At 34.5% G+C, this 13,494-nt stretch overlaps 1 protein-coding gene across 3 annotated transcripts in view; it reads left to right on the forward strand.

Moving 5' to 3' along the window:
- The window catches only part of LOC111059298 (protein apterous), a 181,002-nt gene that overhangs the window by 143,462 nt on the left and 24,046 nt on the right, over nt 1-13,494 (forward strand). For all 3 annotated transcript variants that reach the window (XM_039431538.1, XM_039431540.1, XM_039431541.1), the window contains one exon: nt 2,648-2,871. In XM_039431538.1, the coding sequence (XP_039287472.1) occupies nt 2,648-2,871 (224 nt within the window). The remainder of the gene's footprint in view (nt 1-2,647; nt 2,872-13,494) is intronic.

Raw genomic sequence — 13,494 nt, forward strand, 5'->3', positions numbered from 1 at the left:
TCAAAAAGCAATTTGTCCCCTTTCTCATCTCTATTCCACATTATTTTTTTATTTTCAGTATATTATGTATAATTTTGATAGAGAAAAATTCATCCGGAAGATCTTCAAAATTTGCAAATAGTAGATATTAGAAATATTATATTACTTGTCGTTTAAAGTGAAAATCCAATTGAAGTATTGGCCTGGGTTTGTAAACATTCTAAATCAGAACTTTTCTGTTTTTAAATATTTTAACTCAAAATTTTACCTGAATTCAAGTGTATAAAACATATAACCTACTTTTTGGACCATTTATAGTGTATAAATAAAAATTCGGGGAAGAAACAGTTTTGGGCTGTGCCTGTTTGTCCTTCCCCAATCATTTTGAAGAATTGTGTTCTGTTTATCAATAAATAAATAACGAGCGAAGCTCAGTGCCCCGATATTTTTTATCAACAATATATATAAACTTTAAATAGGAAAATATTGATCAGGAAGATCTTCAAAAGTTGCAAATAGTATTAGAAGTATTATATTTCTTGTCGGTTGATGTAAAAATCCAATTGAAGTATTGGCCTGTGTAAAAAAGAACGAAAGGAAATCGCATATTCCAAGTGAGTAAACATTTCCACTAGATATCAGAGATCTATGGAAAATCACGCGTTTCACCAGGGAACTCATCCTTTGATTTACACTTCAGCGTGGAATTTCATGAAAAAATACTACAAAATTCAAGCTTCTATCTGTCTAAAACGACAAAATGGATCAACAACAAAAAAAGTTGAAAAAACAGAAACATCATCGGAATAACGGCAACAAAAATAGCAGTCTGATGTCACTGTATCTGCTGACTTTTCCCTCATATTTTGCGCCCTGTTAACGATGTGACGATGTGCTTCCCCATCAAAAGTTTTCCCTTGTAATGCGTGGGCGTAGGGAAAATAATGATGCAGTGATTGGAAGGGTTCTCTCGGTCACGTGTCACTGGGAAAACTCGCCAATTAATTTCTGGATTCAGTCATTGAGGGGGGGGGGGGCTTAATACCCTCACCCCTTGTCACCATCAGTCGTGGCGGGATCATCTAACCGTCGTTTTTCTGTTACAAACGTATCGTCAGTCAGTACGACCGACGCTCAGTCGTTAAGCCGACATGAAAGCGATTGGTGATCACGTGATGTGACGTCATACAATATATACAACCCTCTATCTCATCATCACCTACTAAGTATCAGAGATTTGCTCCTCTTAAACCACCTGTAATCCTCTGCTAATTGCATTGCGTATAGCGCTCGCTGATGTCTATCTATCACCCAACTAACTAGAGCTCTGAATCTGCAAGGGAAAAACAGTTAAATAGAGATAAATTTATTATAGGGTTGTTTTTCATCAATAATCTGACAGCCTCCTGTTAGCCACTCAAAGCGTGTTGTGTGCTTGGGGTGAATTGAAAAAACGGATTGCTCTTATCTGGAAATCAAATGAAAAACGGATTTCTCCGCCTATAAAACAGATTTTATTTTCATGGATTGATCTGATATTTTATCGGATCAGAGTAAAAATAATGTGAAAGTACTCAAAATACTGGATCATTATATCAACTTGTTGTATATGCTCTCAGCTAATTTCATTCAAATTAACTCAATACTTTATGAGTATCATTAACGACTATGTTACAAAAATGCCTCACTCTTATTGTGTGTAGGCTACTCCCGTTGTTCAAAAATCGTCATTAAGAATAATAATTCCTCATACTTAGAATAGTTGAAAATCATCTATAAGATTAGAATATGTATTTTTTGGCATTGCTTTCTATCAATCAATTAATTTATATCACTGAATAATTTTGCTTAATTACATTTGTGTTTAAGTTCGAGAATGCCGTGAATAGACTACATAATTTATTCTAAACAAATGTATTCTAAATGATACATTGTAATCTGGATCTAAGTAATTTGGATCTAAGTAAGTGAATTAGTTCGTGTTTTATTTCTGGTTCAAAATTTGTCTTAATAACTCAATATTTTTAAGTTCTGAGAGTTTTTAGAATGTTATCATTCTATCATATCAAGTTTCTAATCAAATCAAATTGAAAATTTCTAGTTTATTTATTTCTGGACTCAAATCAATTCAAGTGGATAGCATAACCTATAATTTTTATTCATTCATAACTCCACCTTCATTGTATTATCATTCATGCCATCATCATCATCACCTAGGCTCAAAATACTTCTAGAAAGTCGCCTTTGTAAAATAATAAATAAAAAACTATATAGTTTCACCGTTCATATAGAGTTCACTTGAGGAATCAACATTTGTGGTATTTTTTGGTTGAACAGATACCGAAGCCTTGATTAGACTTGGTGTAACACCTCTCTGTTTCTAGTATGAATTTCACTAATTATAATCTAAGTTGCGGAATAATTTACAGTGCAGTTCATGGAAAAATAGTATTGCATTATTGACATTAATTATAGTTATTGCTTGAAACAATCTTTGGTCTGTTGGTGATTGGTTTAGAAATTGTCCTTGATTTTTTTCGTAATTATTACAATTTGCTATTCTAATTTCAATTTATTATCTATTCAAATTATTCCAGACCAAAGTGTCCTTGACAATTTTTTTGTGATAAAGATTTGCAATTTTGATTTCAATTTCGATTTTTCTCAGACCTGAACGCGGACGCCTACCTGGAGGTGGCGTTTGGCCCCGGGACCCCTGGCATGGGGGGCGCAAACGGCAGTCACCATCAGCGCACAAAGCGCATGCGCACATCGTTCAAGCACCATCAACTGCGCACCATGAAGTCATACTTCGCCATCAACCACAACCCTGACGCCAAGGACCTCAAACAGCTCTCACAAAAGACTGGTCTGCCCAAGAGGGTACTACAGGTGAGGATTACTAGCTACTCAATCATGATCTATCCTTGAATCTATGTCGTTTAGAATATCAATAAAACTGATAAAGCACTAAAGCACTAGGAAATTGTCTAAGGTCTGGTGACAGAGTTTACAGGTCACTTATTCTAATCAATTCGATGTGACATTACCTAACAACTGCTTTTAGGCAGCTGTGACCGACGACTTAACGTGTCCATCAAAAGTACGGGAGTGCTCTGAGAAAAATATATTTGTAATATTTGCTGCTTCATTACATTTGAATATCAGGTCTCAAGAAAGTGAGTCATCACAAGTTAGATATCCCTCTTTTGCCGATTACGTTCACATGACCTAAGACGATACAATTTCAAATTTGATTGGATTTTATTTCTCTATGTGTACTTGTTAAGAATGATAAATGATACAATAAATATCTAAAGAAATTGGAATTGATTAAGGATTGTCCATAATCTATCTTTGAATTGCTGTTTCAATTACCGAAACATTGGTGAAGCTCAAATGATTCTTGTCATTCATCACGTAAATGGTTCTGCATGAAATGATAAGTCATGGAGTTTTTATTGGTAGTGTTGAGCTAATATTGAAGATGATTCCAAACCAATGATATAGTTAAAAGTGAATTGATAATGTAGAATTTCCCAATCCTTTCTTGAAAAGTAAACATCAGATAATCTTGGATGAGACTATCTTACAACTTTGTAAAATTCGTATTCCAAAATATCACCCATACACATTCTTGAATACATGAACTACAACTACAAGTTTGTAGTGTACTGTGAATGTATATTTCCCAACACCTATAATGATTTAAATACATTTTCTCAATAATTTCTTCAAAAATAAGCAATGTATTGAATAAGACTATTCTTTAACTTGACTAAATTAATTGTATTGTTGAATACGATACATACACATCGTTGAAAAAATGCACTACAAGTCCTTCCACTATAATAAATCTCACTCTTTATATTCTATCAATCCTTGATTTTATGCATCAATATAACATTCCCCTCTATTCCGTTGTATCGTTGTCTGAGTATTACATATGAGGCATACCTTGAATATTGATGAAGATTTCACAGCCTTATTGATATTAGCCGCAGTCAGATTTGAAATACGTTCATGTCGAGTATAGAGGTAACTCATACCTTCTCATATTTTACGATTGTCGTTCATTCTGCGTTGCCGTAAATCTGTTTCTACATGCGCTGTCCAATGTTGATATTTGCTATCAAACATATTTTAGTTGGATATTTCAACTAAAGTACTGTCCCGCTAGTTTGATCTTTTGTAGCATTGAACTGTGCCATTCAAAGCCTTGTAGTCAATACTGAAATTTCTAATTATTATTGGGAAAGGATGGAATAGTTAGTGTGTCATTGCTAGTAGATACACTAGTAGTTCTGTGAACAGTGGACCTCACACAGTTTTCTCATCCTCTAGCACCTGTTCTAGTTCTTTGGAAATAGATATATATATATATATATATATATATATATATATATATATATATATATATATATATATCACCTTATAGAAATAGACACCTTATAGAAATCACCTTATAGAAATAGACACGGCTTCTCCACAGACATCTGTGTAATGAATGCAATGGAATAATCCACTTGTCAGCTGATTGATTATGAATAATTCTATAGTCTGATTAATCCTATCTTCAGAGTGGAATATCGGGGCACCGAGCTTCACTCGTTATTTTTATTTGTTGATAAACAGAAGACAATTCTCTCAAATGATCGTGTTTATATTTCACAGCTGGCTATACGTCATCTTATGAATTTCGGGGAAGCGATATTTTGATTTTTCACATGCTCACTTTTTTACTATCCACAGCTGTTTCAGCCAAGGATGAATTATCCTTTTAATGTCGTTCAGCGAGTTTTCCAAACAATGAGACCTAGTCCATAAAATACTTTAATTATACATTAGTCACAATTATATAATAAAAACGGAGTCATCCAAAAGTACCTATGTACAAGGGCCTGGGATGTTTTCCAAGAAAGTGATCATCAGGACATCTGGAGCTAACAATATTTTTGAAAACGTTACGTTAGTCGTGACCCTTTGGTCCCTGGGACCCAGAAACGTCATTTCACGAAAACAACAAGTCACAGAGCACCAACACTCTACATCACGTTTAAGTGTCTTCTGACATGAATTTACATGGGTCACAATAGACAGTGAAGCAAACGGAAGCAGAATTATAACTAAAACAAAAATTGCCTGGGTCCCTGGGACCCAGGGTCATGACTAGAAGGATAACAATATATACAACCACAGTATTGTGGACTCCCCTTAAAATAAATAATACTTAGTGATTTTTTGAGAACAACAGACCGTTTGCAAATTCATTGCGACATTTATTAAAATCATCATCAAAGACGAGTTCCTCCATCTTTTATCTTGTTCTTTATCTCGTTTTATTTTTCTATCTTGTTCATTAATAGTTGCTGTCTGAGAAAAGTTGATTTTGCATTAATTTTGCTTTTTTTTGTGCTCCCCTGCATCTTATCGTGTGTACCAACATCTGAGCTGAGTGGGCATACAACAGATGGAATGGAGAATGCAGGTTTTTATTCCGAATCAATTTGTCCGCTTCAAAATTATCTGCATCGTTATTCAATTCTTTGAGAGGAGCACAACTCTCCAACCGAGAACATGTTTTTTATGAAATTTATTATAGAAATCTCACATATGCTTCTATCAACTCACAAACAGAACTCTTTATCCTATACTATTAAACGAGCAATTTCTATTTATATGTTTAGATGTTTATAAAATGTTTGTATTTCAACGGATCTCGAAAACGGCTCTAACGAAATTTCGAACATAGTAGGTTTTTGATGTAAAAATTCGATTGCACTAGGTCTCATCCCTAGGAAAACTCGCTGAACGACATTAAAAGGATAATTCATCCTTGGAAAAACAGCTGAGACTTTCGTCGTCCGTGGATAATGGAAGTGAGTGAGCGAGTGCGTCTGTGGAAAATCAAAATACTTCATCCCCGAAATTCATAAGCTGACGTATAGCCAGCTGTAAAATATAAACATGACATAAAAGATGAGGAACCTCAAGGGTTTGAAAGGTCAAATTATTCATAATTAATGAAAAATAATAATCATATTCAAAATTAAAACATATTTTCGCTATGTTTTCAAATTCATCATAATTTTCAAAGTTGATCATTATTTCACAGTTTTAAATGATTAGTGAGTGTTATTTTGTTATTCAATTTGATCTGTGAACAATCTGAATTAGAACTTTTCTGTTTTCAAATGTTTGGACTGAAAATTGGACCTGAATTCAAGTGTATAGAACATAACCTATGTTTGGACTATTTATAGTGTATAAATCAAAATTCGGAAAAGAAACAGTTTTGGGCTGTGCCTGTTAGTCCTTCCCCAATCATTCTAAAGAATTGTGTTCTGTTTATCAATAAATAAATAACGAGCGAAGCTCGTCGCCCCGATATTCACATTTAGAACTCTTTATGATAAGGTTTTTCTCTATATTAGCTCAACACAGTTTGTCAATATTTTAAAGTATACCAACATATTTTAGTTTTTGTTGACACTACAATGTTGCTCCAATGAATAACTAGAAAAATATTTTAATACGTGTTACCATGAAGAAAAGGTAGCATGAGAAGATATCCTAAGATATAGGGCATTTACACTGCTTTGTGAAGCCAATTATTGTCGATTACTGTTGACTTAAGTCGATTATTACTATGTTGGCCGGGTGAGAGTGTAGGAACAGCACAGTATGAGGAGAGAGTACCAGCATAGAGAAACAATAGCGTAAGTAGATATCCCATGGTATAGGGCCTTTTATGTCGCAACTTTTGCTGTTATCTCAAGCCGATTACTGTTGATTATTGTCGAATTTTCTTTTTTTTTGGGGGGGGGGGAGAGTGTATGAACGGCACAATATGAGAGACTACGAGCGTCACACAGATTCACGGGAAAGAACTACGTGGATTATCAGCTTGAGATAACAGTAAAGGTTGCGACATAAACGCCCTATACCATGGGATATCTACTTACGCTATTGTTTCTCTATGGTATCAGCTTCACGAAAAAGAGCTACGTGGACTATAGGTTTGAACAAATAGTGAAATTTGGAAAATGATGCCCTATTCCGTGGGTTATCTCCCTAAGGTATATTCCCTATTTATGGTAGTAATTATAGTATGTCATATATTTTCTATTCGTAGAGAACTTATTTATTACTCCCTCTCGAGAAAAAAATATAAATATTTATCTTAAATCAAAGCAAAACAAAGTCAGGCTGCTTGAAAAAAAAACACAAGAGTGAGTAAAATTTGGATGATTTGCAGCATCAACGAAAGTTTAAGGGGAACGAGTGAACCTGTAATATTTTAATGATAAAGTTGGTAATAAGAAAATGGGAGAAATGCACCCTTCAAACTTGGGAGCTTGAACAAACTGATCAATCTACTTGAGAAAACAAAGTAGGTACGAAATTGAGATGTGGGAAATAAGAAGACGATGAGAAAGAAGAAGTGGAGCCATTGGAGTGAAAGAATTTAATGGTCGACTTGTGGCAAGGCGAGGGGCATGCCTCATTTCGGTCAACAAACAAAGGGGGCTGCTCGGCTTCTAGACTCAGGGGAGCGCGGCATCACACTTTTCTTCTTCTTTTCAAGTTTACCTGCGCCATGAAGCAGCTAGCTCGGTCGAATCACGAGCAAAGCCTGTGCTCCTATGTGTAATTTACTTGGATTGTTGGTTTAGTTCACAGCTCTTCAAATGCAACGCTTGCTTCAGATCGACAGGCAAACGGGTCGGCCCCTCTTTTATTTCAAACAGTCAAGAACATCAAGTAAATCAGACGGTCTCTGATGCAAACAATATCACGTAAATTGTGAGAGCAAACAATCACATGATGAGTCTCGGAATAATGTGATATCAGTCAGTACTTATGATTAGAACACTGCAGATTGTTCAACTTTCCAGAAAAAATATTATATCCTCAAATAATCTCCAGCGAAGCCAGTGTGTTTCCATTGGGAAATTAATGGATGACGTAATTTTTGTTGTACAACGGTGTTTGAATAGTATCAAAATGAATTTGAATGGTGAAAATGTAAAGGTGCGTACAGACTCATGCGCCAGGAACTTATTTGCTTTCATCAGCTGATGCTATCCTTTTACATCTTATATATATATATATATATATATATATATATATTATATATATATATATATATATAGATATATATATATATATATATATATATATATATAGATATATATATATATAGATATATATATATATATATATATATATCTTCTTCTTCTTCTTCTTCTTCTTCTTCTTCTCCTTTTCTCCTTCTCCTCTTTTCTTCCTCCTCTTCTCTTCTTCTTCTTCTTCTTCTCTTCTTCTTCTTCTTCTCTTCTTCTTCTTCTTCTTCTTCTTCTTTTTCTCCTTCTTCTTTTTCTCCTTCTTCTTTTTCTGTACAAATACAGATATATAAACACAGCATCAGCTGATGGAAGCATAATGCACGAGTTCGTGGGGCTTAGGTGTGTACGCAGCTTATTACTGTAAATGAATGGGAATATACAACTTGAGAGTAATTGGGATACTATAAAGAGACATTAGTTAGAAGTATTTTACATAGATTGAAATGGAAGCTTTAGAAATATTTATCACAAAATAAACGAAGGAATATTATAACTTCATATTTTAGAACAAGTGAACCGCCCTTAAGAGCAATGTTATAATTCGGAAAAAGGGCTGAAACAGGCACTTCGTTCTAGCGTGTTTCGGACGCTATTTTCCAACCGATAATCATAAAAATGGTACCAAATTGTTCAGAAGATTTGGACATCTGGCGCCGTACCTCCAAATTCAATTTTCCACTATAAAATGACTTTAAAATTCGATGAACTTGGAGAAATTTGGCAAAGTTTGACGTTCAATAGGAAAAAATTGATAAGTGATATCAAAATTTGGCGGTACGGCGCCAGATGTCCAAATCTTTCTGAACAATTTGGTACCATTTTCATGATTATCGGTTGGAAAATAGCGTCCGAAACACGCTAGAACGAAGTACCTGCAAAGAACTCTGAATCGAGAAAGCTTCAATTCCCTACTAGCCTTTCGAAAAAGTGTGGTCGAACTCACTAACACAGTCCCAACTGCTATGATGTGAGTACACACACTCACACCGGAGAACCGGAAAACTGGTTTTCGGTTGTCGAAGCAATTGATTGTTTTTGTTCAATGAGATATTGCCTGTCTTCTTGTCTGCGCTATTGTGTTTTATGTTATATACTATATTCATATAATTATGCTCTATTATTCTATATGCTTATACAGTAGTTTGACATCCATACTATTATTTATTCCCATTTCATTTCAATATCACAGAAATTTGTACTATATTCTATTTGTACAGCTATTTTGGAGACATGGTTCATTCTTCTCTCATCGAATTCTTTATTATCCATGTTGGGCCATGCATGGCAATTCAAATTCAACCAAGAACTTTACATGAAACTACCCGGGAAAAATTTAGTTTTGGAGAGATCAAGTTTTACATGTTTTTTTTTATACTGTAATTAGAAACAACCAATCATTCCTAAATTCTCGAGAAAAAGTAAGTTATTGGATAATATGAATGAATGATAGTTCATGCTTCAACGAAAATTTCTGCAATAAAAAAATACTTTTAGTATACTGCAAGATTTCCAGATAAGCCAATTCTCTGTTCACTTTTTTTTTAATTTACATTTACTTTCTTTGAAGTGGTATATGGTACAAGTATTCAATGGAAGAAAGGTGAAATGCAAAAACTAATGTACAGTATGACACTGTACATTGTCATTGTCCAGGAGTGGAAACGTTGGGGGGGGTTGGGGTGATTGCGCAGACTGCGTCCTTGTCATTGTAGTGAGGGGGGGTTTCCAATAGGGTCAATATTGTAACGACTGACGATCTTCTTGTTTGGAATGTTTTCTGAATCGTGCAGAATCACAAATACTTGCTTCTGAATAAAATTATGCTTATATGAATCATAACTTTTTTTGGGTTTAGGCGCTGCTGGCGCCTGCGCGGTAGATTCTATTATATTCATAATTGACCGAAATGAATTCGATTGTTTATAAAATAGAAAAATAGACAGTTATCAACTGTCCATGTTCAGTTGTTTACAGCCGTTGTACATGGTGATCTGCACTTGTTTTGGTGAATCAGGAATTAGGTACTCTCGTAATATTTGCTACCGTATATTAGCCCAGTTCTGAATCGTGCTAATACAGTCACAAGTACTTTGCTTCTGAATAAAACTATGCTTATGAATCATTGTAGCGTTATAATATTTAGCGTTGTTGTATGATTTGAATTTTTGTGCCCTGTAATATTTATTATTTATTAGATTACCACAAACAATATAATGATCGGGAAAGAAAAAAACAGGTTATTGCCCAAAACTTTTTCAATTTCCTAATTCAGTTTCAAATTATGCAAATATTATACATAGGTTATGTCCATTTCAATTTTCTACACCATTACAATCTGAGAGTATAGATAGAATAAAACAAACAATTTTAATTTTGATAGATTGATAGTAAAACTTTTGTAAAAAACTTAAATTCACAAAATAAAGAATATAACCACTTAAATTTTGAGCTCGAAAATATAACGTTCAACTTAGCTATATAACAGCTGTTTCATTATCATGGATAATAAAAACCAATTTGATTTATTATATTATTGGAATCATTTTTGTTTGTGATTTTCCCTGATAATATACATATATACAACCACAGTATTGTGGACTCCCCTTAAAATAAATAATACTTAGTGATTTTTTGAGAACAACAGACCGTTTGCAAATTCATTGCGACATTTGTTAAAATCATCATCAAAGACGGGCTCCTCCATCTTCTTTCTATCTTGTTCTTCATATTTTCTATCTCGTTATATTTTTCTATCTTGTTAATTAATAGTTCCTGTCTGCAAAAAGTTGATTCTCTATTAATTTTTCCCTTTTTTTGTGCTCCCCTGCATCTTATCGTGTGTACCAACATCTGAGCTGAGTGGGCATACAACAGATGGAATGAGGAATGCAGTTTTTATTCCGAATTAATTTGTTCGCTTCAAAATTATCTGCATCGTTATTCAATTCTTTGAGAGGAGCACAACTCTCCAACCGAGAACATGTTTTTTATGAAATTTATTATAGAAATCTCACATATGCTTCTATCAACTCACACACAGAACTCTTTATCCTATACTATTAAACGAGCGATTTCTGTTTATATGTTTATAATATGTTTGTATTTCATCGGATCTCGAAAACGGCTCTAACGAAATTTGGAACATAGTAGGTTTATGATATAAAAATTCGATTGCACTAGGTCTCATTCCTAGGAAAACTCGCTGAACGACATTAAAAGGATAATTCATCCTTGGAAAAACAGCTGAAGCTTTCGTCGTCTGTGGATAATGGAAGTGAGTGAGCGAGTGCGTCTGTGGGAATCAAAATAATTATCTCATCCCCGAAATTCATGAGCTGACGTATCATGTAAAATATAAACTCGACCTAAAAGATGAGGAAACCTCAAGGGTTTGAAAGGTCAAATTATTCATAATTAATGAAAAATAATAATCATATTCAAAATTAAAACATATTTTCGCTATGTTTTAAAATTCATCATAATTTTCAAAGTTGATCATTATTTCACAGTTTTAAATGATTAGTGAGTGTTATTTTGTTATTCAATTTGATCTGTGAACAATCTAAATTAGAACTTTTCTGTTTTCAAATGTTTGGACTGAAAATTGGACCTGAATTCAAGTGTATAGAACATAACCTATGTTTGGACTATTTATAGTGTATAAATCAAAATTCGGAAAAGAAACAGTTTTGGGCTGTGCCTGTTAGTCCTTCCCCAATCATTCTAAAGAATTGTGTTCTGTTTATCAATAAATAAATAACGAGCGAAGCTCGGCGCCCCGATATCCACATTTAGAGCTCTTTATGATAAGGTTTTTCTCTATATTAGCTCAACACAGTTTGTCAGTATTTTAAAGTATACCAACATATTTTAGTTTTTGTTGACACTACAATGTTGCTCCAATGAATAACTAGAAAAATATTTTAATACGTGTTACCATGAAGAAAAGGTAGCATGAGAAGATATCCTAAGATATAGGGCATTTACACTGCTTTGTGAAGCCAATTATTGTCGATTACTGTTGACTTAAGTCGATTATTACTATGTGGCCGGGTGAGAGTGTAGGAACAGCACAGTATGAGGAGAGGGTACCAGCATAGAGAAACAATAGCGTAAGTAGATATCCCATGGTATAGGGCCTTTTATGTCGCAACTTTTGCTGTTATCTCAAGCCGATTACTGTTGATTATTGTCGAATTTTCTTTTTTTTTGGGGGGGGGGGAGAGTGTATGAACGGCACAATATGAGAGACTACGAGCGTCACACAGATTCACGGGAAAGAACTACGTGGATTATCAGCTTGAGATAACAGTAAAGGTTGCGACATAAACGCCCTATACCATGGGATATCTACTTACGATATTCTTTATCTTTGGTATCAGCTTCACGAAAAAGAGCTACGTGGACTATAGGTTTGAACAAATAGTGAAATTTGGAAAATGATGCCCTATTCCGTGGGTTATCTCCCTAAGGTATATTCCCTATTTATGGTAGTAATTATAGTATGTCATATATTTTCTATTCGTAGAGAACTTATCTATTACTCCCTCTCGAGAAAAAAATATAAATATTTATCTTAAATCAAAGCAAAACAAAGTCAGGCTGCTTGAAAAAAAAACACAAGAGTGAGTAAAATTTGGATGATTTGCAGCATCAACGAAAGTTTAAGGGGAACGAGTGAACCTGTAATATTTTAATGATAAAGTTGGTAATAAGAAAATGGGAGAAATGCACCCTTCAAACTTGGGAGCTTGAACAAACTGATCAATCTACTTGAGAAAACAAAGTAGGTACGAAATTGAGATGTGGGAAATAAGAAGACGATGAGAAAGAAGAAGTGGAGCCATTGGAGTGAAAGAATTTAATGGTCGACTTGTGGCAAGGCGAGGGGCATGCCTCATTTCGGTCAACAAACAAAGGGGGCTGCTCGGCTTCTAGACTCAGGGGAGCGCGGCATCACACTTTTCTTCTTCTTTTCAAGTTTACCTGCGCCATGAAGCAGCTAGCTCGGTCGAATCACGAGCAAAGCCTGTGCTCCTATGTGTAATTTACTTGGATTGTTAGTTTAGTTCACAGCTCTTCGAATGCAACGCTTGCTCCAGATCGACAGGCAAACGGGTCGGTCCCTCTTTTATTTCAAACAGTCAAGAACATCAAGTAAATCAGACGGTCTCTGATGCAAACAATATCACGTAAATTGTGAGAGCAAACAATCACATGATGAGTCTCGGAATAATGTGATATCAGTCATTAGAACACTGCAGATTGTTCAACTTTCCAGAAAAAATATTATATCCTCAAATAATCTCCAGCGAAGCCAGTGTGTTTCCATTGGGAAATTAATGGATGACGTAATTTTTGTTGTACAACGGTGTTTGAATAGTAT

Source organism: Nilaparvata lugens, chromosome 6, assembly GCF_014356525.2.
Source record: "Nilaparvata lugens isolate BPH chromosome 6, ASM1435652v1, whole genome shotgun sequence".
NCBI lineage: Eukaryota > Metazoa > Arthropoda > Insecta > Hemiptera > Delphacidae > Nilaparvata > Nilaparvata lugens.